The sequence below is a fragment of the Halichoerus grypus genome, chromosome 1 (genome assembly GCF_964656455.1).
Source record: "Halichoerus grypus chromosome 1, mHalGry1.hap1.1, whole genome shotgun sequence".
NCBI lineage: Eukaryota > Metazoa > Chordata > Mammalia > Carnivora > Phocidae > Halichoerus > Halichoerus grypus.
In genome coordinates, this window is record NC_135712.1 from 17,958,797 (window position 1) to 17,985,609 (window position 26,813).

At 39.1% G+C, this 26,813-nt stretch overlaps 1 protein-coding gene across 1 annotated transcript in view; it reads left to right on the plus strand.

Annotated features, from left to right (window-relative positions):
• Window positions 1-26,813, plus strand: part of ADAMTS5 (ADAM metallopeptidase with thrombospondin type 1 motif 5) — a 48,683-nt gene that overhangs the window by 3,789 nt on the left and 18,081 nt on the right. Inside the window, exons 2-3 of the mRNA XM_036120239.2 lie at window positions 9,254-9,386; window positions 20,114-20,281. Of these exons, the coding sequence (XP_035976132.1) occupies window positions 9,254-9,386; window positions 20,114-20,281 (301 nt within the window). The remainder of the gene's footprint in view (window positions 1-9,253; window positions 9,387-20,113; window positions 20,282-26,813) is intronic.

Genomic DNA, 26,813 nt, shown 5'->3' on the forward strand with positions numbered 1-26,813 from the left:
GTTCAGTTTCATTTTTGAATACAAATGCACATTCCACAACTTTTAAGACAAATAAAAATTCATAGAAGACCCCATTCCTCCCTACCTCCTGCCCCATCATTTTCCTAACTGCTTCCCAGAAAAAAAGGAAAACTAGTCGGTGGTTCTGAATGATCTGTCTGTTGCTTTTTCTGGATTTGTGTTTTTTTTGGATAGCTAGCAATTCTTATTTTCCAAGCTTTGAAACATATCAGTACATTTTAAGTAGATAAAAGCAAGGGAGAAAGAAATTAATGGTCTATCTTAATGTTAATAAGTATTATAATAACATACATTTTCCAAACTAGTCTGCACATGGAAAATATTTTACATGGGCCCTCCCTGGCCTCCCTGCCAAGCAGAAGGATACTTTTGGTAAAGCAAATCTCGTTTAGCTTGCGGTTGGCCCTCTGGTATATACATCTAACTTGAAGGGAACCAAATATTTGAAAAAGCATGTGTATGGTGAATATATATACTTAATTTAAAAGAATGCTGTTAATTAGGGGGCTGAGAAAAATATTACAAGACCCTTTTGCGGCATTCATTAAGAGTACTTCAAAATGTAAAGTTAAGCTCCATCTAATACTTCAGACTGTGGAAAATGAGAGGACTAGAGCAGAAATAATCTGAGCTCTTCTACCATAGAAATCAGATATCTTAAGACCTAAAAAAAAAAAAAAATGCTCATGACTATTTTTTTCTTCAATGAGAAATACCCTGAGTTGGCACCAGGATCCTACTTTTACAACTCTGTTTTGAATGTAAGAAGTACGTTGCTTAGCAGCCAGACGCCAAGCCATCAAATCCATGTTTTGATGGGCTCTGAGCACTGTTCAAATTTTGTGTCCAGATGTCTTCTCTTAAATTGCTTGTTTTTCAGGCATGAAGCAAATGTGTGAGGATATGTTTTCCACCCCTGTTTACTAGCCCAGGCCACCTTGAACGTTGTGTCTGGGAATCAGCAGAATAGTGCTAGTAATTCCTTTATCAAACTAACACACTTCACCGAACCCCAGCACTCTAATTAGAGAAACTTAGCACCAGCCAATTTTCTGGAATAGGAGCTGTTTTCATTCTGAAATAGCACTCATGCTGGAATTCACACCACTTCTGCCATCAAAGAGCAGAAATCTGATCTCCTCAGGATTTAATTTTGCTTTCCAGAATCCTTTCCTTGTCCCTGGCTTCCTCTTTTATTTTAAAATAGGTTCTTCAAAGACATACTCTTAAACCCAGTTTGGAGACCACGCATTCTTCTTTAGAAACAAAAGCCCTACCTGGCGGATGACAAAATTGGAGACTGTTTAATGTCCCCTCATCGCAAACATCACATGGATCGAAAGCGTTGGACTGAAAATGACCCAGCTGCAGACTATGCAAAATACAAGGTCTACTCACTTTCATTAACTATGACTGTGCCAGTTAATAGGCAATTGTCTGTAACACCTCTCTTTATGTTCTGGACCCCACAGAGAGCATTTCTCCTCTACCAGCCAGCGCTTTGTTAGGCTGTGACAATAGAGAGCCCTGAAGGGGGAGACCAGAAGCTAGGAGGAAGTAGAAGGATGTACCGCTTCTTATTTGCTTGCTCACTGGATTGGCTAATCCAATTGCATGTTTGAGTTCAAATCCCGTTTAAAGTCTGAAGTGAACTCTCAGCCAGGATTCCTAGCCTATAGATCAATCCCAATCAATAAAAATCTAAATAACTCAGAAATGGGAAGACTGGGAGCAGATTAAACAGCTCTAGTTGACATTTTAAAAACACATGTGAATTGCAAGTTGCTAAGCGAATAGATCTTAAAGGTTCTCATCACAAGAAAAAGATTGTAACTATGCATAGTGATGGATATTAAATAGACTTATTGTGGTGATCATTTTACCACATAGACATATATCAAATCATCATGTTGTGCCTAAAACTAATAAGTCAATTATATCTCAATGGATAAGTGAAGAATATTCTGAAAAATCTAATGTCCACTACAGACAATACACCACAACGCACAGGATGTATGTCGTTACCGTCTCTCTCTCTCTCACACTTTTGGTGCATAGCTAGGAGTGCCACCTATGTGTGAGGCACTCATTTATGCCGCTGAAGGCAGCAAGACAGAATATACCTGTTCCCTGCACCGCGCCTCGTCACTAGGGGAAAGGAAGCAGATGCACGCAAGAGTCTCTCTAATATTAGGAAAACTGGGGTAAATGTTGTGACTAAGTTATAAACAAAGTCTGTGAAAAGAGAGGGGAGGAGTAATCAATTCTGCCAATGGATCTTTATATAGGCTTCACTACAGATGTACAATTGAATTAGCACTCAAAGGATGGATAGCTTTTATTTGGATTCAGCCAGCTTTTATTGAGCATTTCTTAGGTACTATCCATAATCATAAACCACTTTACAATTAATCCAGTCTATTATCTGCACCCATACTATCATCGTAATGGGACAGATAAGGACATTCGTGAAAAGAGATAGTCTTCTAAGAGTAATAACTGCCAAATGGCAGAGAGAGAATGTAGTCTTGTCTAGTGCTCTCCCAACAAAATATTATAACTAATTTATTCAGACAGAATAATAAACAGAGAGGGATTCAGAAATTTGAAATGTGACCCCTTTCATAAGAATCTGTTCCAGGAAACAGGCAAGGAAATGGATAATTGTTATATAGCATGATGATTTTTATGATACATGTGGTCATTAGATATCATGGAAATACATTAGAAGGTTGCCTAACCTGTCTGAGTTCAGTTTGGAAGAAGGTCTAGGAGTTAGCCAGGCCCATAAGGAGGAGATAGGCTTGCAGACATGCCCAGCTATCCTGTGCAATGGCCCAGAGGCAACATGTGAAATGTAGGGGGTTAGGAGTGTTATGATAGACAATATGAGGACAGAAGGGTGACGGAGTATAGTCTAGAGAAGATGATAACAACTAGATTATAGAAGAAATTGTATGGAGAGAGAGAGAGAGTTCTCTTCTTTTAAGGACACTAATCCTATTGGATCAGGACCCCACCCTTAATGATCTCATTTAATCTTTTTTTTTTTTTTTTAATTTTATTTATTTATTTGAGAGAGACAGAGAGTGCGTATACAAGTGGGGGAGAAAGGCAGAGGGAGAGAGAGAAGCAGGCTCCCCACTGAGCAGGGAGCCTGATGCGGGACTCGATCCCAGGACCCTGGGATCATGACCTGAGCCGAAGGCAGACGCTTAACTGACTGAGCCACCCAGGCGCCCTGATCTCATTTAATCTTAACTAGCTTCTTAAGGATAAGTCTTCAGCATATGAATTGAGTTTTGGTGGGGGAGACACAAGTCAGTCCAAAGCACCCTGCTTTAAGAGTTTAAATTGTAAATTAAATCCAGTGGGAATCTATGGAAAGAAAACAGCAGTGACCAGCAGTGTTCCAGAATGAGCCTTCCAACATGAGTAGTTGAACTCAACCCAGCGGGAGCCTTTGCAGGCTATTTGAGTAACCTTCAGGAAGAGACTTGAGATGGTCAAAATTAAAGCATTAGCATTAGAAATTGAGAAGCAGGGACCAAATCAAGAAATTTTAAAATGAGGTGGATGTGAGTTCATTAAGCCTTTCCAGCAAAAAGAATGTTTGGGCTAAGGTTTGGCACCAAAGGGTTGATAAGATATGCAGGAAAGAGTGGACAAGAGGGGTCATAACAGTGCAGTGGAGGCTGACGGGAAGCCTGGGTTGCATTGTGCAAGGTTGAATGCATGGTGCAGGCTAATCAGATCGGGGCTCTAGAACATAACTGACTGCAGCATACAGGCAGGAGAGTTATAGGAGACAAAGGGACCACTTAAAAGCCTCAGATGACAGTGCAAGCAGGAAGGAATAATGGAAGGAAACGAGAAGGTGTAAACAGTTACCTGAGACATTTGGCAGATGGAATCAGTGAGTTACAGTGGCCAATCAGATGTGGCAGGAGAGAGAGAGAGGTACAGGAAAAGATGCCCAGGTTTCTTATCCAACACTTGCATTTTCTTCTTTTTTGGAATATCTTTCTCAGCACATTTTGTAAGTTTTGTACACTTCTAAATTATTGAGTCTTACCAAACACACCATAGAGATAAAGACCATGCCGTAGTATTTGTTGCAGTAAAGGAATTTACTTGGCCAGGCACAGGTTATAAATGTAAAAGATAGCAGTAATGTCAAGAAAAGCATGCGTGATGATTTACCAGTATCCTGGTGAAGGTGGTTCAGGAATTGGGATGTTTAGATATAGGTCTGAATTTTGACTTCAGCAGTCTCAATCTTACAACTTTGGACATTTACCGCCCCTGAGCTTTAATTTCTCCACCTATAAATTGAAGTGTTTTCATTTAATACCAACACAGGTAGAACTGGAAAGATGTAGAGATCAACTGATCCAAATTCCTTATGTTAATGATGAAGGAACTTTGTCTCAAAGCATATAAACAACTTATGTAATGACTCTTACTAATAGCGTTAGAATTAAAAAGTGATCTACTTTCTATTCACTGTGTCTAATCAGCTTCCATTCCTGTTCTCCAAAATGACTCTTCCAAGCATCTCCTCTCAGCAATCCCTAACTTGCTGCCTCCCTCTCCCCCTTCTTCTTACTTCATGTTTACAGACAAAATGTCCCATCTTGGAACTCTGGGCCCAGACTGTCTTTCCAGCTTCCCCTGATTGCCTTCCACCCAACAAATCCTGTATTCTCCAGTCATGACAAACTTCCTGTCATTCTCCCAAATAGAACCTACCTTTTACCATCCCCTGATGTATTGACCAGTCTTTCCTAGTTAGGATCCCTTCCTCTAAAACTGTCAGACTTCTATTCATCCCTCGATATCTAGTTACCTCCTTCGAGACAATTTTATTGATTCACTCAGGGAGAGCTTGTCGGTTCCTCTTCTGCATTCCCTCAAAAATCTGTTCATAATAGCATGTCATAATCTGCTTCCCTCTTGGCATATCTGTTCTGCTCACTAGACCGTGATGTTTCTTAAGGTCAAGATCAGATCATATTTATTTATCACAGTGTCAGCAGATTGTGGGCACACAGTAATTAGGAATAAGTGAATCTGGATCCCTTGGTCCCTAATCCAGCTGGGCTCTGTAATGTTCGATATTACCTGGTTGTATTCAGAAGCATGGATAGAGATTGTATAATATGGGTCATTATAATAATCAGACTAATAGACCCGATTAATATAGTTTCTCTTGAGATCTAAATCAAGACCTTTGTGATTGGGGATTGCTGCATAGGTAGCCAGAAAGATAGATGACACCTCAAGAATTGGATGCACAAGATAAATGTAAAATATGGTGTGTAAGTGTATGTGTTTTTTGTTTTTATATTTTTATGCAATCCCAGTTTTTAAAAATATTTTATTTACTTATTTGAGAGAAAGAGTGAGAGAGAGGGAACAGGAGCAGAGTGAGGGACAGAGAGTGAAGCAGACTCCCCACTGAGCAGGGAGCCCGATGAGGGGCTCATGACCTGAGCAGAAGGCAGACACTTAACCGACTGAGCCACTGTATGTTTGTATAATACATATAACTTAAATATGTACCACACCAGATTAATTTTTCTATCACTAACCCCTCTTCATAGGAATTGGGAAGAGAGACAGACATCTAAGACTAGTTAAACCCTCTTCTGTGTCCTTCTCTTGAGCTCCATGCTTTACCATGCTTACGAGATGGGAATATCTATGGAAACAGAAGTTGCTGTCATTTAACTTCAGATTCCATTGTACAAGGTATTCTTGGTTAATTTGGGCTTCCATTGTTGCAATTGTGATGACATCTGCTCTTCTCCCCTTGTGTTTCTTTTGGCTCCTTCCCTCAGTGTGTTTATGCTTCTTGAAAGACCAGCCTCCCAGTCAAGGCTAGAAATCCTACAGCCTCTATTACTCATTCTACTCTGTGCATTCTCATGTGTGCTTGGTTCAGTTTCCCCACCCAGTACCGACCACTGGGATTTGCTAAGTTGTACTATCTTCTGGGCAACTGCTTCTCACGGTAGCATACTTCACTGGATCCCTGCCCCCTACTCCATCCAAAAGAATAGATCTGGGTGCTACTAGGCCTTCTAAATTCCATGATGAATCACAGATATTGACATATTCATAGCCCTCTAAATGGCCACACCTGGTGAATGGTCACCATGTCAATGACCTCCTTGTCAAGTCTTCATTGGTCTTGCTGACCATCTCAGCTCTGTTTTTGCGTTACATACATACTTTTGCAACCCTTCCATTTTACTAAATCTTCCTTTGCATTGCTATCTATACCATGGTGAGAAGATATTGATCTTGCATGAAAAGAACCATCTTTAACATAACAAAGAAGTAACTTACCTTCTATCTACACTGACCAAGCAGAAAAACTCTTGTCAGCACTTGTAATTTAATTACCTTTTCTGTGGACAGTGTATGTGATTCACATTTTTCCAGTATTCGCCTGCCTCCAGATCCATAAGACGGATGGATGGATGGATGATAGATAGATTGATTGATAGATAGATAGATGCTATTGCCACTTTAGTTTCCTTACTCCTGTTCTGAATTAAAAAAAAAAAAACTCCTACAAACTTTAAGGTTTGCACCTGTAAATGTTGTTATAAATCTCCACCAGTAAATAAACATGAGTGTGATGTGCTATATTCTTAAAGTTTGATGCACAAGTTGAGTTTTAATACATTGAAATGAACCTTGGATTGCAAAGAAATACAGACATTCATTGTAAATCTTGGGAATGAAACCATAACAGGGCTGTCAAGGTTTGAAATTGTGTGAATGAAATTGAGAGGTTGCCAGTTTACATAATTATTGTTACAAAAATATATAGAGTATGGCCATGTCATCAAGGGGTTTAATCAGTATGGTTAAAAAAAAAAAAAACTGCTTCTGTTCACAATTTTGTCACATGCACACATTTTTATGGCAAAGGGCCAAATGCATTTAATGCAATTCAAGGATAACAAGGACAGTTGATAGCCTCTAATGAGCAATTGCTACCAGCAACAGAGAGATACTAAGAATCCAGTTGAAACCCTATTCAGAACAGGAGGGCCATTTCCATTCACTGTGGTTCTTCATCTGAGCTTATAAATGACATATGGAATAAGAAGGGAAAACAATTCTTGCATTTTATTATTTGAAGATAATGAACCCCAAATCATGAAGATAAACATAAATCTTGGTTTAAAAAAATGTGTGCAGAAATAACCTACGGTGTCTAGCAATGACAACTGAGTCTTTCGTCTTAAAGTTACCGAAATGATTGAAGAAAAACTGGATTAAAAATGTATTGTACTAGGGGCGCCTGGGTGGCTCAGACGTTAAGCGTCTGCCTTCAGCTCAGGTCATGGTCCCAGGGTCCTGGGATCGAGCCCCACATCGGGCTCCCTGCTCAGCGGGAAGCCTGCTCCTCCCTCTCCCATTCCCCCTGCTTGTGTTCCTTGCTCTTCCTGTCTCTCTCTCTGTCAAATAAATAAAATCTTAAAGAAAAAAAAAAAATGTATTGTACTATATTATTATCTCAAAGACTGATTATTATGCGAAAGTGTGTTCCAATTTCAATTTTAAAAACTACTAATTTGTTCTCAACAGCTGTAATTTGAGATCCCACGGATGACATATGAGGATACACAGGAAACTTGGGGAAGCTATTGCTGGTTTGGTGACTTGATTCACCAAGGCTACTCGGCCGAGATTTCCACTGTCTGAAGCTGTAATAACATGGTGGCAGCAATGTAATTCATCACAGCTGGGATCTCATAATATATAGAACACAATAAGAACCTGAAAATGTACTAGAGAGATCACAGGGTATATCTTTTAGATATTCTTTACCTTGGTTAGATTTGTATGCAGCAACATAGGGAAGAGTTACAAGAGTATGTGGACATTGAGTAGGTGACATTGGTTATGTAGTAATAATATCTTGCACTGACTTCCAAGAATCTGTTGAGATCTTGCTAGCATATTGCATATTAAGGTGTGCAAGGTCTACATTGCATCTGACTGTATGTCACAATTCACCTCAATTAAGCAAACGTTCGTTGAGTTTGTAGCATAAGCCAGACATTGTGGTAGTTGGGGATACAAAGATGGTAGCTATAATAGAAACAACACTTATTATTGCAACTGGTAAATAGTCATCTTTCATAATAATTGATGTTTTTTTAAAAAATTCTTTCCTTCTACGATTATTCACTTATGGCTTACTCTAGGATATTTCTTGCTTTTTTGGATGTAAATGTACATGATGTTAATTAATTTTCATTGAAAACAGTAGTCAAGCACAAGAAGTTCTAATGTCTCTTAATGCTCAAATAGCATATAAGGGAAAGCTGTTCATTACAAATCTATCATGTCAGAAATTTTGGTTTATATTTTCTCTTTATGCTTCATAACTTAAAATTATCTTGTGATGTCTCTTTCATCCAAATTGATCATTTTTAATGAACATTTTAAGGGGATGTGATCCTGTTTTTCTTTGAGAATCTCTTAAGAGCTCTACAACTTCTCACCAAAAAAATGCACACACTCACTTATACAAACACAATATACTACATGTATTTTCTGCGGATTGATCAAATTGAGAAATCTACATGAAATCTACATCTTCAATCTACGTGAAATGCTATGAGTAAGAGCGTATACATTTTTGAAGACACAACCTCTGAAATTACAGCTCCATTTGGAAATTGGGAGATGATCTTTCCAGGAATTACACTCCTGGATTACAATTTAGTTTCCCGTTTGAATTACTGATACACTGATATTTTGCCACAAATAGGTGGTTGCAGTTTGCCCCAGTGATGGAAAATAAATTATTAGGCCAGGCTTCTGATAAATTTAGCACGAATTCAAGCCAGAACATTAGGGCTTTATAAGCCGGACTCTGTGTGAAAGTGATCCCAGACACGTGCCTGTAGATACGCAGCAGAGCTTTGGGAAAGCTGCAGCGGCTGTTGTAAGGGACAAACCGCAATCCTAGGACATCTTTTTTAAATGTAATTGAGTCCCATCCTCCTTCTGTGCCTCTGGGACCCAGAGAAGCGTAGAGGAGTCGATGCCGTTAGTTTGTCTTTGGACCATTTCCAGAGCCGAACAGGTGATACCATAAACATACCCCACTCTTGCCGTTTGGAGTGAGCAAGTGGCTCTACAAGGTGGCTCCTTCTGGATGTAAACTGATTTTAATGATTTCTTTCTTTCTCCCGGGCAGGATTTATGTGGGCATCATTCATGTGACACCCTGGGAATGGCAGACGTCGGGACCATATGTTCTCCGGAGCGCAGCTGTGCCGTGATTGAAGATGATGGCCTCCATGCAGCATTCACCGTGGCTCACGAAATTGGTATGCAGCGCCTTTTCCCTGCCCTCGCCAAATCAAACACTCGTAACAGCTGCAACAGGAACCAAACTACTTGGCAATTAATTCCAGATTTCTCCAGGTTCAGATGGACTGTTGGGGATTACATTTGTTTACATTTGCACTTTTAGGGTTAACTAGTTAGGGAGGAGGAAGGCAAAGCCAGGCACACAGTAGATGTTTCCTTTTTGACAGTGTCATTTGAGAGTTTAAAAGAAATTTGCTACTGATCCTGTCTTCTTAAGCATCCGGCCATGACTCTTAGATGGAATTTGTCACAGTTGATTATGGAATGCAGGGATGTCGCTCTTAAAAGTTACTCGAGGCTCCACTGACTCATCCAGGGCTAATCAGTTTGCACAGAAATTTGTCAGGTTTATTCCATTGTGCGTGATCAGAGCTGCTGTCAAAGGTAAACAATAGCTCATGGCAAACAGTCCTATCTCCTTTTTTAATAGCAAAGACAGTGAAACCAAGACCAGCAGTCAACAGGGTTTGTCTTCCAATGTCACCCGATTTCTGTGTCCTAAGAAACGAATCTAAATCTTAAAATTAGAAATTTAGGACTGAGTTCGTTGTTGAAAAATATCCCACCAGTTAGGAAATGTGTTTCCCAGGCGATGACCCAGGCTCGATGTATGAGTACTTTAGTACTTAGAATTAGACATTAGAATCAGACACATCTGGGCTCAATTCTTGCTAGAGTACTTTCTACTGGTCTTACTATTTAAACTCTCAAAGCTTGTTTTCATATCTGAAATACAGGAATATGCTGCCGATTTCATGGAGTTATTTGAGGGACCAAATTGGGTAGGTTATAGATACCAGTTGTTATTTACACCCACATACCCTTCTGTTTTTGCTTTTTAGTTAACTAGTTCATTTCATTTTAAATGTATTTATCACCTTTTATCGTCATCCTTTCGGGAGCAAAGTACGGTCTGATACCTTTTTTGCTGTATTTTTATTAAACGGATTTAGTTTTCAACCTAAAACCGTAATTTTTAAACAGAAATTAAAGCTTTTTCACATTCCTAGTAGTACTAGGCAGAGAACATTTCACAAGGGGTAGATTTCTAGCTGCTATGTTTTCTTTGGAAAGTTAAAATAACTTCAAAGCAAAGATGTCATTGTGTAAGACAATATATTGCAGCAGTGAAATAGAAATCGGTAGTTAAATTTCAACTCCTAAGTATTAATCATGACCTCAGTTTTCTTAACTGACCCTCTTTTTACCATCTAAGAAAAAAAACACACACACACACAAACATAAAACCTTAACATGAATAACCATCCATCAGCATCACTGATAATAATTTACATGTTATTAATTAGACTTCTTTAGCCTCAAGATGAAGCCCCGTCTCTGCCTCGATGGTCTCTGTTTGGTCTCATGCAAGAGATTCAGACATCCAGTCTCAGTCTCTCATCTGTAAGGTGGGCTAATAATGAGGTGTGACTCTCTGGTGTGCTTCTCTAGAAGACCTGGCATATCCGAAAAGGTTTTTTAAAACACATAAGCCATCTGAGCTTCTGGCTTGGGAATATGTTTTCACCTATCTCTCATTCGTACCTATTAAACTGATAATAAAACAGCCAGATATAGATCCTTAGTATTTCTTACCCATCTATGTCGGTGCACGCGTCAGTGGGAGAAACACAAGAGCTGCCCAAGGCAACATTCAGAATGTGCAGTGGAAGCTAAGAAGAATTAGCCCAAATCCTTGAGAGGATTGTAATTGAGCAGAGATGATTTCAAAAGTACGCCAGTAATTAATCACCATTATTCAGAGTGACGGAAGTTCTAAAAGAAAGGTCCTAAATCCCTGGGTAGGCAGAGGCTGGTTCGTTTCGGACTGGGTAAGCAACACAGTTGATTTGTGGCATCATCCATCCATAAGATTACGAGCCCTAAATCCTGATCTTTTCAGGAAGGGATTACAGAGGTCTTGAGGGAAGGGCTATCTTTTCCTTCAATCCTGCAGTGATCTGCTCTCACACATCGTTAGCATTGGGGAGGTTTCTCTGTAAGAGAACCACTGAGGCAGTAAATGCAACTTCTCTGGGGCTGCACTGATTCTCAAGGCAGCTGGGCTGGAATGAAGAACCTTCTAGCATCACTTTTCCCGGCCCTCCTGAATTCCTAAACCAGGGGTTGACACCGGCCAACCCGGCAGTCTGAGAGGTAGGAAGACAGTTGCTGATGAGAACAAATGTTTTATTAAAACTATATATGTACGGTAAGAACTTTTCTTAACAGTGCAGGATTGGACACAGTTTTACAAGGGAACGATGCAGGAGAAATGTAGGCTTCTATGGGAAAAATCAAACCTGAATCTTTGATCCATGACTCTGCCCTGGGTTCCCTTTAATTTCTTGGTTGGGCCAGCTCTATTTAATTCTTTAGAATTCTTTATGAGCCATTCTTCATTCAAACACTGCCTACTTAATTTGTCTTTCTGCATTACGTATAGCCGAATCGGAGAAATTTAAGATCTGGGGATGGGGGATATGGACTTAATTTCCCTTTCATAAGGGGATCTGGCTTTCATTTGCTTTATTTTCTAATTGCTTTATTATTCTTTAATTTCACTTTTTGCCTAAATACTGTGAGCATGTGTTATAAAGTACGAGCCTTATAGACATTAGAGACGATAACCTCACAAAATATTTCCTAATCATCTGTCTATGATTACAGTCTTGCCTCTGCAGCGAGTGTGATCTTTGGTAATGCTTCTGGCTGATCTGTTTCCAGCGCTTTATTTTTAGATTGTTGCATGAAACCATGGGTCTGAGCTAACCATGCTCTGGATTCTAATTCCACTCCATTCTTATGTAATTTCCTCCCTTCCCTTTTATTAGACACTTACCACTTTACAGATTGGGAGGTTATATATACAGGCCACGGACGGTGATGAAGTGACCTCAGTCTTGCCCGAGTGCGTTGACTCTGCTTGAGCCCATTCCCAAATGTGCAATCCGCTTCGCGTACGCAGCATAAATATATGACTGTGGTCAAAATGTAAGCCGTGGAGAAAGTTTCCAGGCTGTCCCCATAATTTTTCTACTTTATCTCTCCTATACGGACTAAGAGGATATATTTGATTAAGAATAAGGCTTTTATCAACGGACTTAAAGTCTCTCATGCAATGCCCCACCATCGCTTCTTCCGGCACATACTGGTTTAAAATACAAAGTCATTGTATCTGAATCAAAACTTCCCTTTGGTCTTTTACCCCCTCCATCTGAAAAATGTCCTAACTTGCAAATGAACCTATAAGATAAATAGCAAGTCTGAAGTACCTCTCTTACACCTTTTCTATCCATCCTGTAAAAATCAGGATGGTTTCATGGAACAATTCTGAAAAGTGACTCTTTTCCTAGACCACATATTAAGGTGAACACTTCTCTTTTCCTGCTAATTGTTTCTAAAAAAAAGATGGGGCACCTGGGTGGCTCAGTCGGTTAAGCATCTGCCTTCGGCTCAGTCATGTCAGGGTCCTGGGATTGATCCCAGTGTGGGGCTCCCTGCTTGGAAGAGAGCCTGCTTCTCCCTCTCCCTCTGCCGCTCTCCCTGCTTGTGCGCTTGCTCTCTCTCACTCTCTCTCTGTCAAATAAATAAATAAGATCTTAAAAAAAATAAATAAGTAAATAAATAAATAGAGCTAGACTCTGAAGGTATGTCATCAACTGATGCCAATACAGGCTTCTGGAAAATAGATTTTGATAAGTATAGACTATACAGGCAGTAATAATTTGTCTTCCCCCTTGCTCTTATGTATATGTAAACATTAACTAAACCATTAGGACATTTTAAAAAGTTGCTTTAAACCATCAAGAACACAGTCCCCATCCCTGTGCCTTGAGTGGAGGCAAGAAATGTGGTTATGGCCATTTTACAATCCAAGTGTGAACTGTAGAAAGTTTTCAGATGAATGTAAGTTTACATTTTGAGTTTATATTTTTAACTTGTCAAACTTTTATTATTGGCTTGTAATAATAAAGATTTCACCTGCTGCCCACATGGTTCTTCAAAATAATAATTTTATTGATGTTGGGCCAGCTTCTAATATGCTAGGGGGAACAATCTGATTTTATTTAGACTAATGAAATCCATAATTTGCAAACTTGCTGAAGCTTGGTTTTATAGTAGTTAATTATAAAATGTGCTAAGTGAATCTCTCCACCATGAAAGACTCCAGAATGCTTCCTAAGCTAAAGTCAGGCAACTTAGAAAGTCGAAACCAAGGGTGCTTGGGTGGCTCAGTTGGTGAAGCATCTGACTTTGGCTCTGGTCATGATCTCGGGGTCCTGGGATCGGATCGAGACCTGCATTGGGCTCCCCACTCAGTGGGGAGTCTGCTTCTCCCTCTCCCTCTGCCCCTTCCCCCCTTACCCCCCTACCCACCCCCCGGCTCGCTCTATCACTCGTGTTTTCTCTCTCTCTAAAATAAATACATAAAATCTTTTTAAAAAAAAAGTCAAGGCCAAATATTCAGCCGGAGGCTAAGGAAGTGGCTGAGAGGCAACCCCATGGCTGCCCATGTTTTGCTGTGGTTAGAAGGAGTTCTCTGGTTGTGCTGATCCGCGTGTGACTGTACTCCCATGGATGATTAGATTAAACAAGGCTGGGTTTTGAAAAGCTGCAGAGGCCCTAGAAACACCGTAGAAGGAAGCCAATGCCCAGAATCAGATGTCAGGACTGGCTGTGAGATGTGAAGTGAAAGGAAACAAGGATTAAACTTGGTATTTTCCCCCAAACCTAAAGCTTTAATGAACATGAACTGAGCCTTTTTTTTTGGGGGGGGGTCTAGCCTGGAGCAATGCTACACTGTGTCTTTCTTGGCCCCCAGATGAAAGGTGGGAATGGGTCTATACTAATATGTCCAGCAGCACTGAGAAATTTAGTGTTTAGTGTCAGTTCTGTATTTTTTAAATCCTATCCCGATTTCCATTCCTCTTGCGGAGGCCAAGAGATTGTCTGCCACACGTGTGGAAATCCAAGTTAAAGGTTGCATAAAAAGTAAATATATTACAAACGTAATGCATGATTTTTTTTTCCTCTAATGAGCAGTCAATTTCCCCTTCTCTCCCAAATAGAGAGTGTCTAGTAATATCAAAATTTATCAAAGCTACTTGAGATTAGAGTACCAGTAAGTAAAAGTATAACAAAGCCAGGATATCAGTGAGAACAATAAAGTTAGCTCACAATCCCTGGGCCTTTTGATATTTGTCAAGCACATTTTCTAGGCACTTTGCCTCTTTTATATCATTCAGTCCTCACAAAATGCTATGGGGTCAGTACTCTCAATGAGACACCCAAGAGAGGAAAAAACTGACACACAGAGATACAAGTGTTTTTAAGAAGTTTCTAAACCTGTCTGAGGTCAACAACTAGTATACTGCTAGGGTAAGATTTGAACCCAATTCACCTGGCTCTAAAGCCCAAGATTTTCCTGCTACCCTATAATGGTTTGTTAGTGTTCATTTTCCGGGAGATAATACTGAATTTGATTCAAAAGGAGATGGACACAGCTAGCTATAAGGTGAAAAATTAAGTTTTCTTCCTTCCAATTTATATAATTGATACAACATTTACTCACCATTTATGTTTAATGTTTTGAAATGGAAGTTTAAGAGTTTTATCTTCTACATAAGGATTTGCATTTGAATAGACATGCATGATCCAATTACTGGAGCTCCTGGTTCTCTTCAGGGATTCTGGATTCTGATCCCATGTGAGCTGTTGGCTCCCTCTTCAACCCCTGGCAAGACCTTCTTACACCTCAATAATCCCAGCTGGAAAATTAGGTAAAATAAAAACATGACTTCATTAAGAAACAGATGCTTCATCTGAGCAGTGCTTTCTTAAGTAAACACATTACAGAGCTTCTTGTGACTATTTTTTTAGGATGTGGTGCTGTGTCCCTTTGTTCATTGGTCAGTTTGGGGTCAAGAGACAAGAGTTTGAAATTCTGTTTAATTTTCAGACCAAAGTTTAGAAAAACAAGTGAATTTCCTTCCTGAGGTTAATGTGATAAGTCAGCCCTCGTGGTATAGTAATACCTGAGCTGAATAAGGAGCTGGACCAGTATTTTCCTTTATAGTAATGTGTCTTCACCTGGTGTACATGATCTCAGATTTTTTAACATGATTCATTTGTGAATTTAAGGAGGCAAGATACTTTTTAAGTCTATATTGTGAATATCAGAGATGAAATGTATTTAATGAAATGTCACCCATTGACCTTTAAAAAGATGATTATCATACTAGAGAAATTACCGGGTGACTAATTATTTGCTAATTCTGAGATAATGATATAATTCAGACTCTTACCCTATAGACTTTGCTTTGACATAATTTATTGTGAAACTCATGTCCTTAATGTAATCCAAAGAAATTCCTTCCTGATGTCACTTTGTGTGATGGGCACTCATTAGCAAGACTCTTCTACTTGTGATACGATTTAATATCTATTAAGAATAGATCACTATTTTCTCCAAAAGTGCAATTTACATCTTGATTTTTAATAATGATTTCAAAAAGCAAGATAGAGTTCTGAGGTCTGCATCACATGGGAAAATATTGGATTACACAGTTGCATTATTCTCTGAGTTTCCCTGACTCCTGTAATACCTTTTATTTTCTTATTGCGTATATAAATACAAATGCCATTAACAAGTGCACCCACTACTCGAGTGTGTTTGTTCCTTCATTGCCTCAGGATTTGAGGTGAGAAGTTTCCAATTACATCAATCAAGAATTAAAGATTGACTAAGAAAGATAGCATCCTGAGCAAGATTGCTTAAAGCAAACAAACTGCTCTTCAATCTTTTGCATGTGACTAATTACAAAATACTAATACCTGCAAATAAAAATATGAATACAAATACACATACTAATTCTTCCAAATACAAATACTAATTCTTCCTTAGAGCGAGACCTTGAGGCCTCTACTTGAAACCCTGACAGGAAATTGTCGCCTTAAATCTAGTATCTGCATTGTCTCTTCTCGGGAGGGGTTTTACTGTCTGAGCTTGGCTGAGCTTCTTCAAAACTCTTACCTTCAAAACTGCTCTGACTCCCCTTCACTCTTCTTTTCTACATGGATCCGAGAAAGAAATACCTGAATTGCCTTTCTCTGTGGGTTTCTTGACTCTGTCACCCCGCCTCCTCCAAGGACCTCACCCCTCAACTAACTCTGCTCTGTATCGTTCCAAAAACTCATCATGAGATACATCTCGATAAAACAAGTTAGTTTAGGGGTTGTAAACATTGTCTCCAACAATTCCTTATATTCTTCATGTGCTGTCTTATTCTCTGGCACACATTTGTGTAAATCCCATCTGTGCTAATCCTGCTAGAGCCTGCTTAACGGAGAAATGCTTAGTCTCCAACCCACACCTATAATTTTAAAGATCTCTGTGGGTGATTGATCAACCAACTCTCATTGGAAAAGGAGGATGTCCTAGGAGAGCGGTAACATCATGATACATTCTGATTAAGCCTTTTACAACACCGACTCGAACTGTATTATTGTCAGCTACAACATTATATTTTAAATTTCCTGGATTCTGGATTTTTCAGTTCATGAGCTTTTAGTATCATAGTGTGTTTTCTCTAATGTGAGTGTCCTTTTAAAATAGCTTGTGCTTTTATATGTCCCTTGCCATTTCAGGGCTCAAAGATATGGGCATTTCAGACTGACATTAGATGTCTTAGCATCATGATTGGGTGATCACATTTGAAAATAACCACCTCTTTTGCTGTTTCCAGCCCTTAGTATGGCTGTCACGTCTCTCCTGAAGAGCATCCAAACATTCCTCACACTGATCTTCCATTTTATTCCTGTCCAGCTCCTGAAGGGAAGTCACATGGGTCTCTCTCACTGTGCCCTGGTTCCAGCTACCGGAACCAGCTGCCTGTTTCCATGGGTGCTTAAATGTTCTTCACGTTGACCATGACTCCCGTTGTCCTTGAGAGAGCATGCCTCTCCCAGCCAGCTGACAGACTTTGTTCATGGAAAACAAAACATTCCTCCAAAGAGTCTGTCTCTCAGTTGACCCTTAAGCAGCCCATTCCTGACTCACTTTTGCAGATCTGACAAAATTCACATCTTCTTTTAGCTCTTGCTGAGGTGGAACTAAGATTTGTTCATGCTCAGAATGGCAATCTTTTCTGGTTGCCATATAAAAATTTCTTACACGTATCTTTGGCAGCAATTAAGTTACATTGATAAATTAGTAAATTTAGGTAGTATAAAATTCACAATATTATGCCAAGTCACATGCCAAAAGATTCATAAAACTATACCAAAATATTTTTAAATAAACGGCTTTGCTTATATAATTGAAATCTATAAAAATTAGATGCCTCGCCATTCTGTATGAAAGAAGAAATTGAGGTACTCTGCTGGGTTTCTTAAAGCGAATCTGGTGTTTGCTACATGGCCTGTATTTTAAATCAGAAATCTGAAACTTACCCTCCAAATGAAGTGAAAATCACTTGGATGCTATAATAAAAATTCATCTAGGAGCACCCAGTGGTTCAGTTGGTTAAGCATCTGCCTTCAGCTCAGGTCATGATTCCAGCCCTATGTCAGGCTCCCTGCTCTATAGAGAGTCTGTCTCTCCCTCTCTCTCTCTGTACCTCCCCCCTGCTCATGCTCTCTCTGTCTCTCTCAATCTCTCGCTCTCTCTCAAATAAATAAAATCTTAAAAATACTCATCAGGGAAGTGCTATGTGTTTAGATACATTTGGAGGAAAAGACTGTTGCTTCATTAAATAAATATGAATATCTTATGAACTAGAATGCAAAATCACATTTTTCTAAAATATAAAACCTGGATTTAAATAAATGTTACGTGGCAGAGGTCGCCTTAGGCCACTTTCCCTCTCTCTTTTCTATGCCAGGGAAAAAAACCCAAGTGTGAAATTTCCACACAAATCCCACAATGTTAGCCGATAAAGATTCAACGGTGGAAAAGTTCAAGAAGCACGGAGTGCCTTCTCAACACGTGTTAGATGTACTAAGTAACTTTAAGCCGTTTTGAACAGGGCATGATGAAAGTTTCTGTTTTTTTTCCGAGCTGTGGCTTGCAGGAAAAAAATCAACATACCACCCAAAACTTGGACAAAGTCCTGCCAGTCTTTGGCATGTGATTTGGGATGTACTTCACAAACTCTGATGCACATTCGTGCTACTGAGCAAATAAAACGTGAGAGCGGGAGGGTTTCCCATCAAAAGCTTGCTAGGCTGGCAAATGCTATTGAAGTAAATAACTGCATAAATACCATAAAAATGTGGAGCTTTGGAAGGTCACCGAGCCCTAGCCACTTAATTTCAGCCACAACAGCAAACAGCTGCTCAGTGGACAATTTTGTTATGAGGTGTTGGTGATTTAACAAGTTGGCCAAAAGTAGTTGGAATGTGGCATGAAAGATTTCATCTCTGTTGAGTTTTACTGTTGCATGCTGGACTTTCTTTTTTGTTGTTGTTTTTTTGGCAGAATGACCAAAAGCCCCTGCCTTTGGCATACAGGAGCCTAAAGAGAATGCATTAATCACTTTTCTGTAGTATTTTATACACCCTTTTTAATGCTTTGTGTATGATTCTATAAAGCTTTACCAAAAAAAAAAAAAAAGCAATTAAGGTCTACTTGTCTGCTTTTTTAGAGTCTCTACAAACTACTGTCCTGGAATTTTTTTTTAATTGGCATTTCAGATTTACTGGTGAATGTCATTTATCCTTAGACTATATGAAAATTAATCTTATATGATAAAAAACAATTTTGATAATAAGCATGTGGTTAGGATACCTAGCTTGATAGACTGGGACTGCAGCGTGGCATTACAGAAACCATGTGTGGTGTGCTGAAGCAGAAACAACCGCCTCGCTGAGTACTTTTGGACAATGACTTACCTTTCTAGTATTTGTTTTCTCTTCAAGCTCTAACACTCCATGATGGGCTTCTTGGTGTTTTAGACATTTCTTCAATGTAAATGGGTATGTTTTCAAAATATGTTATTTATTTGTGGGATTAATAAACATGAAGAACTTTCCAAATGAAAGAGCTGAAAGGGTGAAAGCAAGCTTACCTTTGCCTGGAATCGGCGAGTTCGTAATTTCTCTTTCTTTTCCCCCCAGTCATCTCTCAGATAGTTAGCTACCTATTAACTTGGCCAAGAAAATAGAAGTCACTGATAATTCAAAAACCATCTATTAAGTGTTTGCAACTTGCAGAACATTGAGTTAAACACAGAGATTTCAACAGTGGATGGAGGAGATGCTCTCTGATCTCATGGGGCTCGTGGTTGATCAGAGAAGGCGGAAAATTAGACAAGTAATCAAAATAATATGTAGTGAGGCCATGACATAATCCCACAGTTCCTTGCAAATTCCGGATTCTAAATGAGGCCTGTTTCTGCATGTCGTTGAGCATGTGTGACCCAGATGGATTATGGGAACGTCCACTCCTTAGTGTAATTTCTCCGTTTTCCCCTGAATGTTCACCCAAAGTGACTGCTCTGACTACACACAGCTTTAATTTCCCCGGGGGTCCAGTCTGTGCCTGAGAAGGCAGTTAAAATGGACTCATGTACAGTTTGGGGTGGGGGAGCCCAGGTGGGAAACCAAGTGCTCATGTAATTGTCATGGAAAAGTAGAAATGTGAAATCACCCATGATTGCACTCCGTCTCTTCTCTGCTTTAGGACATCTCCTTGGCCTCTCCCATGATGATTCCAAATTCTGTGAAGAGAACTTTGGTTCCACGGAAGATAAGCGCCTAATGTCTTCCATCCTAACCAGCATCGATGCGTCCAAGCCCTGGTCCAAGTGCACCTCAGCCACCATCACAGAATTCCTGGATGATGGCCACGGTACGTGTCCTTTAAGACAACACAGGCTCACTAACAACACTTGGGGGGGATTATTACCAGTGCTACTTTATGATATCCTCACGAAGCCCAGCATGCCCCCTGAGACAGTGGTTGTTTAGATAGGGTCAGGGAAGGAGCAGAGGGACGGTCTGTCGGTGTATAATGCCAACGTCCTTGGTGGCACTATAGCTATGGTATTTTTGCTTTGGAATTGAAAAGTTCAAAAGAGAAGCAGTGTGGGAGACCACACAGAATGCCTAGCCAGTGCTCTGAAAGCCTGGCTTTTATTCTGCCTTTCACCACTAGCTTCCTGTGAGAATGTTGGCAGACATCTTGTTTCCCTGCTATTAATATGACTCTCAGAATTATTTGTTACATGCCTATTATAGGGGTGTGGTTAAAATGTAGGTGACAATTCTGTCGGATCCTCTTTATGGCAACGGAAAACCAGGAAAGGAAGCTCTTTAGGTTTGCATTCACTGGAAGAATCTGGCTTCATCCTGACAGCAGATTCTCCTGGAAGTAGAGTGAAAACTGCAGAACAGAAAAAGAAAAATCAATCTGAATAGTGGGAAAACACTTTAAGAACTTCAAAAGAAAATCTTTGGCTTTGTCCGCTAGATACAGTTCAAGAGCGTAACCTACTTTATTAAATTCTGCAAATCGAGGATTAGTCCTGTAAATTATATAAAAATACCAAAGAAGTCACGGTTTTTAGAAATAATAAATTCTGACCGTTAAGTAATCTTCAAAACAAACTGTTGCTAATTTCCTAGCATCCCTTGTGACTTGAAACTACTAAAGGCACAGGAGGATAGATTCATTAGAGTTGAAGTGGTTCAACTACACACACCATGTAGTTCAAGCTTCTCATGTTATAGAAATGGACATATTCTCATTCCTTTTTTTTCTCTTAAAATTTGTCTCTTTCCAAAACTGGCGGCGAATATGAACAGAAATTTTTGATCATATAATTGTCTATAATTGTCTATAAGATTATCTCATGTTGTATGGTATAAAGTTAGCTAAAGAGAGTCTGTGATAGTTGTTTTTCCTAGTTCCACAAGGTTTATGGCCTAATATTTCATAATATCTTAGTGCGGTGGCCACCTTGAACTTTGGCTGCGTAATGTCAAAACAATTGATGAATTCAACTCTTTTCAGACAAAAAAAGAATTCTGTCACACAGTTCTTTGGTCTCTCGGAGGAAAAATCTGTTCATTAACTCAGTTTTGCTACATTAGTGGTGAACTGGTAATGTTTTAACTACTTTAAACTTTTTAAAAATATCCTGTTCCTGAAAACAATCCATGCCTAGCCTAGTTTACAATTTCCCTCAATATAAACTGTTCTCTGTTTATTGAAAGGACATCGCAATAGCTCAAAGATTTAGAAAAAAAAAAAAATCTAAGAATCAATGTATTAGGCTCTTCCTTTAGACTAATAATAAGTGATAATTTTCTGTGTAGCTCAGTTTACAATGCTGACTTAATGCTGATAAAGTCCTGTAATGGATGTTTACCTAATTATCTCCCTGTCCACATTAATCAAGTCAAATATCTAATAAAGTCCCTTTTGGGTGGAGCCCTACTCTCCACTCCTAATATTGCTTTTGCTGCTTTTTTTCAGGTTTTCTGAAAATGAAACATTAATATTTTATTTCAGAATCACACATTACACATTCCAAAAGTTTGAGCTAAACTTTGAATCCCTAAATGAATGGATTTAGTTGCTAAGGCAGCAAATACTTATGGCTAAAATGGGACCATTTTTTTTTTCCTGTGCAAGTATTAGGTCAGCTAATTACAATGCTGTGCAGAATTTTGTTCCTTATTGCCATAATTTTGGAATGATTCGTTTATTTCATGTTTGTGGAATTCATGATCTTACTTTTTGTGCAGTAAATGTGCTTTCAGTACTGTATTCATTTCTTAGCATTACTTCTGTATTTAAGAGTCCACACTCAGCTTTTTAAAACTTTTGCAACAAATTTACATATTTTATACATCTCACTATGTCCATTCCAGAGATCCTCATGGTAGATAACAACCAAAGAACATACATTTAGTAGACGTAGATTTTATTCACTGGCACTAATACAATCTTTTCTGAATTTCCCATGTATATGTTAAATAAATTGATTAAATTAGCAAAATTCTTGGAACAACAAATTCTTAAGAAGGCTACTTATTAATTAACTCATTTCATCAAGCTTAGACTCTCTCACTTTTGAATATGTTGGTTAGGCAGTCTTGTGTTATAACCAAAACACACACACACACACACACACACACACACTGATTTTATCAGTAGCCTATAATGAATAAAGTCATTTCAGAATATGGAGAGCCAAACAAGGCAATAGAACCAAAGTTAGGGTTAGCAAAGCTCAATTACGCTCAATTCAAAACAGCACTCAGAGATACTGAAACAGTGGTACGCTTAAGCACTGTCATTTAAATGTGAATTCAAATAATTTAGTAACTTTTGCCCTGCCACCGAAAAACTGACTTAAGTCAGTTTAAGTGAAAGTGTGGTGATAGGAACTAGTAAGCTCGATTTTTGAGATGGTTGAGGCTCTGACATTTCATCTTCAGAGCTTAGGAGAGAACCGGGGAGAACATCAAAGTCCTAGAGGAAAGGAAAACAAACAAACACATCTTTCTTGGAAGACTGGACTGATACCAAAAAACCATATGATAAAACCCTTTTACTTTGCTCGTAGGAAATGACTCAGACTTCCATCCTAAGCCCATTCATTCAGAGTTAATAGAAATAGTTCTACTCTTTTTCTGTACTAATTTTCTAGGCCATAACAATTTTAAGCAATGAAAGAGTCATGGCAGAGGGGTCTGGGGGTGCACTTTAGACAGAGAGACCGAGAGCGAGGAGGGAAGGGATATCATTTGACAATAAGGGAGAAACCAGAAAAGCTGTTACGTGTAGCCCTGAATCACTGAAAGCTCAGAGGTCTGGCTCCTTTTCCCAAAGGGTCAAAAATGGTATCACACCACCATGATCCCTGAAGGTACCTCTGTATTTCCACATGATACCATCATCGATACTCAGAAAAAAAACATGATTTGCAATTATTGAGGAAAATTAAATTGTGACACTAATATAAAGACAGCAAAGCCATTGCTATGGTGAAGGAGATACTCTCACAAAACTTAACACAATTTTTCGATGGGACCTAAAGAGTTCCTTATTTGGAAAATCCATTTACGGCTAATAGCTCATCTGTCTCCCGCTCACCTCTGGCGGCGCTAGAGAAATGAGGTCTTCAAGCACAATTAAATTCAAATCATTTGATTTGTTTTTAAAATTATTACCCATAAGTAGCTGGACATTTGTAGCACTCTCCCACTGCCAAATTTAAATTCATTAATACGGAGTGTTTCCTGATTTAGTTCCAAGAACTATGTAGCAATTCGGTTATGGTTGAAAAGTCAACGTGCACACACTAAAATAACTGTGCTTGCAGATTTGTGATCCAGAAAAGGAGAAGCCATGTCTCAGGGGAAACACCCCCCACCCCACCCCGCCCCACCCCGCCGCCACCAGCCTTGCCAAGATACTTGTAGACATTCTGCAGTGTTTATACAAGTTAGTTCTAGGCAAGCTGGCGAGGCCTCAGAAATAAAGGTAAGCACTGGCAGGGAAATTGTGCAGTGAAAGCAGGTTATTGAATTTCCTTTCTCAAATGTTAATAACCTTGAAGCCAAGAAAGATAGCCGCGTCCGCTATATCCCTAAGTCCGCGGTGCCACGATGAGAAAGGCCACCTCCCAAACACGCACGGCTCAAGAACCCTCTTGACGCAGACCACTAAGGAAAATCCAGAGACAGCTTTGGAATACTAACGTGCAGCATGTTTATTTTTTATTTTTTTTTTTTATAATTTTTTTTTTAAGATTTTATTTATTTATTTATTTGAGAGAGAGAGCGAGAAACAGCATGAGAGGGGATAGGGTCAGAGGGAGAAGCAGGCTTCCCACTGAGCCGGGAGCCCGATGTGGGACTCGATCCCAGGACTCCGGGATCATGACCTGAGCCGAAGGCAGTTGCTTAACCAACTGAGCCACCCAGGCACCCATCGTGCAGCATGTTTAAAGAGCTAAGTTTACAGCCATCCCCTAAACACAGGACTTCAGAGATAAAATGCTATTAGAAACCCAGTTCCCTGAATCCTTTGTCTGTGGAGACTATAGGCTGGTAATAAATAAGATCTTAACATTCAGTTTTTAAGGTAGTACTCATATACTTCAAGGTCCGTCACGATAGTATCTCGATTTTCACAGTAAATGTATCCTTTGAAAGAGTCTGCAAATAAGACATATATTTGAAGGACATGGAGACCTGTGTTTTTAAAAAACTATGCTTCATCCTTTAACAAGAAGACTTTTCCATCTAATTTCCTTGGCATGACCTTTGCTAAAAGGGCCCTTAAACCTCGTGACATTTCACAAACAGACCCCTCGGATTGCTTTTGGTTCAGCAACCACGCTCTGCACATTTCAATGCCCTTGAGTTTTCTCTGCCACCTGGCCCGTAATGCATCAGTTTCTCTTTTATGTTAGCCGTTCAAATAAAGACCTAAAGAACTTTGAGTTACCAGGCCAGGGAGATATGGTTGGAAGTAAAAGGGGACAGTTTGCAATGGACGAGTTTCATTAGGAATAGTAATTGATTTCTGATATGCTGTGGATATTTGGGCAGATGCCTAATTTCGTGCCTGTGTACTGAACAGGAAGAGAGGACAGAAATAACCATAGCGTTAGAAACAGAGAAGAAAATATGAAAAGACTAGAGAAGAACTAACTTTGATCTGATAATTTTCATTAATCATGAAAATGAAGGACAAACAGTGCTGGCCGTCAGATACAAAAAAGGCAACGATTTTTCTGTTCCGTTTCCCGGAGGTCTGGCATGCCTTCCATCACCCTTAGTGCACTCTGTGGCCGTGGGGAGACTTCCACTTTCTTTCCTTTGTTTCTCCGTCACACATCATTGCCTTTTACTTTTTAAGTTTTCACCTTTAAGCATTTAACTGAACACGGATGGTAAAAACAAATATGCATTATGGACACACTTCTATTGTCTTTCTTTTGGAAACTATCCATTTTTATACATAGGAAACGTTAAAACAAAAGAAAAGAAGGAAGCAGGGAGGAAAAGAAAAAACAAGTTGGCAATTTGTGAAAAAGAACAAGCAGGCAAAATGTTGGCAGCAAAGCCCAGATAGGATTTCAGACTGGGATAAAGTGAAAAATATGTGAACTAGATAGGAAGAAATGATTGAAAATAAAAGCCAAGCAGATTAAGAAAAGTCAGTAGGAGACTGGCTGCTTTTAGAGCTCAATGCAAATGATACTCAAAGATTGACAGATCTGCCTCTTCCACTCTTCCCCCAAACTATAACATTAAAAAAAAAAAGACAATGTATACCCAATCCACTATTAGATTTTAAATATTTCACACAATGAGATTCAGAATCAGGCTCTAGATTCATTTTTTTAATTTTTGTTCCATAGTACAACAATGGAAGGCATTCCATTTGTGAGAGACATCTATACCTATTTTATTGCAAAAGGACATAATTCAATGTATAGATGAAATTGATAGGCTGTATGTTTCAGGGTAAACAGAAACTAATGCAGCAACAAATCCTGATGAGAACATTGGAATAATAAGTTAATGGCAATTCTGAAATAAATCATTTGATTATAAGCAGGAAGTCATCCCCAGGTGACCTCTAAGGGAAAACCATAGAGCTGAGATACAGTATCTTTCATAGCAAAGCAAATGTGTGATTCATTTTTAAAACTTACACTTTGGACCTGAAACTAATGTAACATCATGGGTCAGCTATATTCAAATCAACAAAAACAGAACAAAACATACTTTGGTATTAAGCTTTTTAAAGAGATGCCACATCTTGAAATCTCCTTGGTATAAGTTGATTTCAAATTGAATTCTACATTTCTTTCTGCTCATGATGTCCTAATGAGGTAGAATGAGGTCAGTGACTACAAGTCCACAAAGAGGTGGTGAGTTATTTTGGCTCGAGACAAACAAGGTGGACCCATGCTGCGTGTGCCCACACGTTAGACACTTCCCAGCAAATCCTTAGTGACGCAGTCTTAATGGTTCTGTGCTTTTCAGTAAAATAAAAGTTTCTTAAAACAGCACTTTTGAAGAATTGGAGAGCATTCTTGCTGTCTCAGAGATTTGTTGACAGTCTTGTAACATCAGCAGTCTGTCAAGCCTTCCCTGGTTTATACAGTCTTCTTTTTTTGATTTTATGTAACAGTGAAGATAACACTTCTCATGGAGTTCTCGGTGCCTCATCTTACCCTCTCCTAAACAAAGCTTAGTGAAGGTTTACTGTCATTCTTTCCTATTGACTCGATGTTGATGTTTTTCTTTTAACTCGATGTTTTTCTCCCAAAGTTCTCTTTGGCTGGATACTTACTTTTAATGCTTTTTCTGGCTTGCCTTCAGAAGCTTTACCTCTTCAAACATTCTGGCTC